The following is a 5,923-nucleotide window of genomic DNA, read 5'->3' as shown; positions in this document are numbered from 1 at the left end:
CATTTTGCTTCTAAGGAAAACACTTATGAGTGGACAAGGCCCCCACAAGGCCCCCCAAGACTGTGGGTCTCTGCAGCATGCTTCAGGCACTGAATTTTCATGCTCATTTTGCTTTATAAGCACTTTCACATATGAACAGAGACCCTAGGTTTTGTGGGAAGAAGCAAATTAAAACAGAAGGGAAGAAAGAACACTATGTTGTGCAGTGTATGTAGGATGGAGAAACCATACTGAACAGGAATAACAAAAATGGATGTATACCACAGCACAGAAGGGTACGTACAGACTATAATAAAAACATTGCCAGTACAGTGTAAGGGACAGTACAAGGATCAGTGTTTCGTTGTAACAACTGCCAATTACTCACAGTAATCTGTAGCTCTAAAATGAGCTCTAGCAATTCTGGGGATTTCTTCTTCCCTCACCCACCCACACCTTCATACTGATACTTTCCTCCAACATCAACAGAGAAATTTTACCGATTTATTACCAGTAAGCATTTCTGTGCTCATATTTTCAATTCAAGAACACTGTCTTGAAAATATGTTGCAACACACTGTTTTCCTTCCACACTCAAGGAATTATACATAGCAGATGGAATGGAAATTTCTCAGCTCTGTTGAAGATGATATGAAATGATTAAAACTACAAAGGCATTTGGATGTTCTGAGACAGTATTGCAATGTGTTGATTTTTATAAACATTCATCCCTCTTATCAGAGTATTAACTAGTCATTAATGCCTTAAACCTAAAAAACACTTACGCACTTTACCGTAGCTGATCCTTCCATTATTACTCACACCTGTAAAATTACAAAAAAATTATGCAAGTGTTCATGAGACTGGATCCTATGATCACATCACTGAGCTAAAAGAGACCAAATGGAGATAAGTATTATTTTACAAATTCATGTAGCCATTTCTATCAGAACTTCACCTTTTTTGGTTTATTATGTACATGTGTATTTCTCTGTACCAAAAAACCCAAAAAACCCAACCATAACAAAATAGAATGCTTTCCAAGTTACTTATAAATTAATGCAAGAGCTGTGGATGTATTTTGGAACGCATCTTGCAGTTCTTTTTAAAAGCATGCTTGGAGGTTGTGATAATGCACTTCATAGTATTAGACAATACAGCTGCATTTTTTGCTTTCATTAGAGATCAAATGTATTTGAAGTATTTGCATAAATTTTACACTTAATTAGGATTTAAATAAGCATGATTTGGATGTTACTCCTAGCCAAATTTCATTAGTATGTCATTGGCAAACAAAAGTTCCAGGAGCAAATTTAGTTGCCAAATCGAAAAATTATCATTTAGTATTTTTAATGTTAATCTAAATTCATATATTAAGGAAGAATCTAGAATTTAAAAAGCAAGCCAGCACACTGTTAATATGAGAAATTAAAATATGGCAGAATTAAAAATAAACAACAAATCCACCTAATTGTTTTTATATGTTGAAACATCAGAGACCATGAAAAGCTTTTGTACTTAGATAAAAGACTAGCCCGAAGTATACCTCATACAGTCCACAGTTCATAAGGCTTCAGATATATTATTAGGCATTTCACTGGTCCCCCTATTTTTATGGCTTATGACCTGATTTGGCAGCGCTTCCTCACCCAGAAGCCAATCATGATGAATATAATTTGTAAGAAAGATTTAATTATATATATGTTTCTGGTCACTAAATAATTTGATGGTGTTCCAAAAACCCAAACCCAATGGTTATTCTATATTCAGTGCAACAGCTCTGTGCTGCTGCATTGAACAGTATGGGTTGATCCCTGCTAATCCCATTTTGCTGCTCATGGATGAGTGATGCATACTGAGATTGTACTGACATCACACGATGAAGGAGGCTGTGTATTAAGTGAGACTGCATACAAAAGGTTAGCTGATTCAGTGGTATCAATGCACTGCAAAGAAATCAAAAGTTATGGATCTATCTTTATGTCCGTGAACTACAAATGGGACAATTTGTTCTACTTTAGGAGTACTGTTCTCTGAATCTTGAAACAACCCACTCAAAGCTGGAGCTAATGACAAGGTGGGCCTCTGGATGGGAGCTGCAGTTACTTAAAATTACAGGCAATTGCGGGGGAAGAAACATTTGACAGGGGGCTGAACAATACAGGTTATTGCAAAAGGTGACCATAAGGAAAGGGCCCTGGTACTATGCACAAGTGATCTACACCTGGAACGGCAGTGCTGAACTGCAACTTATAATAAATATTTTACAGGATATAAATCAGATGGAGATGAGTCTGGATTCCTGGTCAGCACAGATATGGTCTTCTATGGACACAGTCTCTACAATCTCTATAACCCAGTAACACAGCTGTTTCCCAGGAAGGAAAAAAACTAGCATGTATAAAATGATAACCTTCAGTGAACACAGCCATCAGCATGGAATGACAGGAGACAAGATGTGCGATTTGCTAGAAAGAAAAAGTGAAATCAAAAGAATTGGACAGCAACAATGGAAGAAAATTCTGCTGTAAAGGCCTTCAGCATTCAGGGCCTAGTCTTGCCTTCTGACCTGAAATGCACAGTTTCAACGCCCTTCAACTCTTATTTCTCAAGTTCATGATGTAATGCTCGAAAATTAAGCACATATGAAGAACCACTTTCTGAAGATTATTTGTACCCCTGACTTTGATTCTCTGTAGATTACTATAGTGGCATGCCTTTGATTTACTAGACAGTGCTTTTTAAGTTTCTTTAGGAACAGATTCAAAACCTGTTATACTGGGCACATTTGTGTGTCTCTGCTCCACAGGGTAAAGGAGCTGTTTATTCTTAAAAGCAGAACTAAGGAGATGGTTACTCCTGCCTCCTGAGATCAGCACCATCACAGTAAAGGATGTACTTTCAAGATCTTGATGCAGCTATCACTTTATATAATATTTTTCAAGAGACTACATCCTCTCATGCGTCTCAGCTGGATATTTACAATTAGTAGAGGCTTTTTAGCACTGGGATTTCGTAAGATGCCAAGGCAAACCTTTCTCATTTAAGCACTCCTTTGTAAGCAAAATTCTTTAAATGCCCACTGAAGGATTTTTTTCCGGGCAATGTTCTTTACCAAACTGGTCTTTCACCAAAAGAGAAAAATAATTTCTTGGCTGTTTTTTCCAACAATTGTTGTTGCCCAAAGCCCAGTCCCTGCGGTCTGTCTGAAAAATACTCTTTCCAAAATATCTTCATCTGTGGGAAAGCTAGTGTGTCCTTTAGAAAAGCAAGACTAGCTAGAGCAGCAAGCATTTTCCAACCCTACTTTCTAAGAAAAGTAGGGTTGGAAAGGAAAAACAAAGGAAAACAAAAATCCACAATGTAGTATGCTGTTCACCTCTGCAAGATCAAAGACAGGACAAGTACTTATAACTGCATTCTGGAAGAATCTGAAAAAGGTAGCAAGTGTCAGTAAAACTTTTTTTAATGGCATAAAATGATGAATTAAAGATTAGGCACAGCAAAAGTACAGTTTATATTCTTTGTCTTCTTTCAAGAGGACCGACAACATCTCCAGCGTATCCAAGAAGACTGTACTAAGGCATCAACAACCTTTTGCATGTATAAGCATAGCATACATTGTTTTCACAATTTTAGCACGTAAGATTCCTTTTGGCCAATGAATTACCATGGAAAGCAAAATAAAAACAGCACTAAAAGCTAGATAAGTAATTTGCAATTAGGAGCATTTTCTTTAATTGTATGTTTTATTTATTTTAACACCTCAAATATCTAGGAGAAGTTAAGCTTGTCACAGTCTGGCGACAAGCATGCAGACATCCAAGTATTACTGCTTGGGATAATTCTCAGTTAAATATTACAAGCTGTAAATGGATTTATAGATGGTTTAAGATGGCATAAGCTCATGCTTATGTAAACAAGTTATTGTGTTCTCCGTCCCTTGAGCTGGAACCCAAGGTATGGTCCAGTTTAAGGTAAAATCTTTTTATTCTTCCTGGATTCAGTTTACAATGAATCAATTCAGCAACCCAGTTCACTACCCTCCTCAATGCTGGTAACAATTTTTTCATGCTCATTTCTCAGTGTGAAAGTAACATTCTTAGCACTTATTTACATAATGAAATCAATCTTGCAGAAGTATATACAGGTCTGAAAAAATATGCATCAGTAAAAGGCGAATACAAGTGAAATCATGTGGGACAACTCAGTGTCTCAGAAAGGACTTAATAGGTATCAGTGCAAAAATACTGCAGTTGTTGCTCCTGAGTAGACCTGTTGTATCAACATATAAAAAGTTGTAATAAACCTTGTGTCCCAAAATACTGGGATGGCCCATAGTAAAAACAGGACAACAGCAATGAATATACCAGGGACTAAAGGTAAAAATGAAAAACACTATTAGCTTTGTTTTGCCAAAGGTAAATTCTGCTTCCAAAACCTCGGTACGCAACATATCTTGAATGGGGTTTTAAAAATCTGCATGGCAAATTCCATTGCCTCTACCTCCACTCAAATTTCCCGGCCCTGTCAGTTTTCAGTGGGAAAATTCAGAATCCTTTACTGTTGTTAAGTGGGAGAAAAATAAAATTCAGATCACTTGATAAATGAGAAAAATCTTAGATATGAGCAGAGCAAAAAATAACACTAATCAGCATTGAAGATGAAATATGACTTAAATGCTGCAGCCCAGGAAACAGAATAAGCAACAAAACCTCTTCCAGTCACTGTTACTGCAGATTGCATCCAAAAACGGCATCATCATTAACGTGGACTTTACAGCAGCCAGCACATTTATGGGATCAGCCAAAGACTTATGTAAGAATCAGAGACAAGCTGGTTATCCTGAATGCTTCTAGTCACCTACATATTGGTGAAGAGAAGTACTACTGAGCGACATAAAGAGATGACAGAATTTAGACTACTGCACCGCATCGCCAATGTAAGGTAAACAGTTTTATACATAATGCTTAAGCAATTAGTCAATCATATTACTAAATAATGATTTTGAGAACAGACTGAATTTGAAGCCATATGAAGCTGATGTGAGACCTACTAAATTCATACAATGAGTTTGTTTACTGCAAGAGCATCTATAAGCCTTGCTGGACACAATATAAAAAGATAAATTTAGGTAGCTTTTGACCAATAGCTCTACAGTTCAATACCAAAGCAAACCAAACCAATATGTAATAACATATCAACCTGTTGAAAGAACTAGGGCAGTGGAATGTAATATAAATTAAAAAAAGGTTAGTGAGAAAGTCCCTGCAACCGTGAAAACTGAAATGAACCCCAGCAATGCTCACTTGAGTAGGGCCTGACAAAATTCTTAACACTTTCCACAAAGTGAAAGATATACTTACCGTTATCTTTGCTGCTGTTTTCTTCAATTGTCATTTGTTCTGCTAGCTCAGACAGCGATTCATCAATGGTCTGGCTTCCTCGCAAGGTTAAGGAAAGTCTTCTCTTAAATTTTTTCATGCTATCGATATTAAGTCTGGCTTAAGGAAGCCTGAAAACAAAAATAAACAACAAAAAGTGAGAAAAAATCAGTTAATCAGAAAATGAAGTTTAATTGACTGACATAAAAATGCAGGAAGGCTTACAGAAAAATTGGGCAATATGCAAGTTATACTTAAAACAATATCCTTAAAGCAAGGTTAGTCTACTGGACTGAAGAAGAATGTTTTCAGAGGTTGATGCCCATACACTTTTGAAATTTTTATTTCTGTTTGGAAAAAAAAGAACCTTTGGGTTTTTCTTTTTTTAGAAAACAGTTAACTTGATTGTCAGTTTTACAATCCAATAATAAAGGGAATGGTCATCTGAAAACTTGCTCTGTGTGTGCTCTCTGGCCTCCTCCACAGTCACTAATCGCACGAAACAGGAGACTGTAACCTTTTCTCTTTTTCAGCCCAATTTTTTATGATGAAAACTTACC

At 36.6% G+C, this 5,923-nt stretch overlaps 1 protein-coding gene across 2 annotated transcripts in view; it reads right to left on the bottom strand.

Annotated features, from left to right (window-relative positions):
• Positions 1 to 5,517, bottom strand: part of CDK17 (cyclin dependent kinase 17) — a 54,979-nt gene extending 49,462 nt beyond the window's left edge. Inside the window, exons 1-2 of one of the 2 annotated variants that reach the window (XM_017737819.1) lie at positions 5,346 to 5,517; positions 765 to 803 (exon numbers count right to left, since the gene is read on the bottom strand). In XM_017737819.1, coding sequence (XP_017593308.1) covers positions 765 to 803; positions 5,346 to 5,463 — 157 coding nt within the window. In that variant the 5' untranslated portion in view covers positions 5,464 to 5,517. The remainder of the gene's footprint in view (positions 1 to 764; positions 804 to 5,345) is intronic. The other variant, XM_008636550.2, reaches the window with a different exon arrangement.
• Positions 5,518 to 5,923: the final 406 nt, after the last annotated feature.

This window comes from Corvus brachyrhynchos, unplaced genomic scaffold (assembly GCF_000691975.1).
Source record: "Corvus brachyrhynchos isolate BGI_N302 unplaced genomic scaffold, ASM69197v1 scaffold56, whole genome shotgun sequence".
Taxonomy (NCBI): Eukaryota; Metazoa; Chordata; class Aves; order Passeriformes; family Corvidae; genus Corvus; species Corvus brachyrhynchos.
Note: the sequence above shows the minus strand (reverse complement) of the source record. Positions and strands in the feature narration are given on the sequence as shown.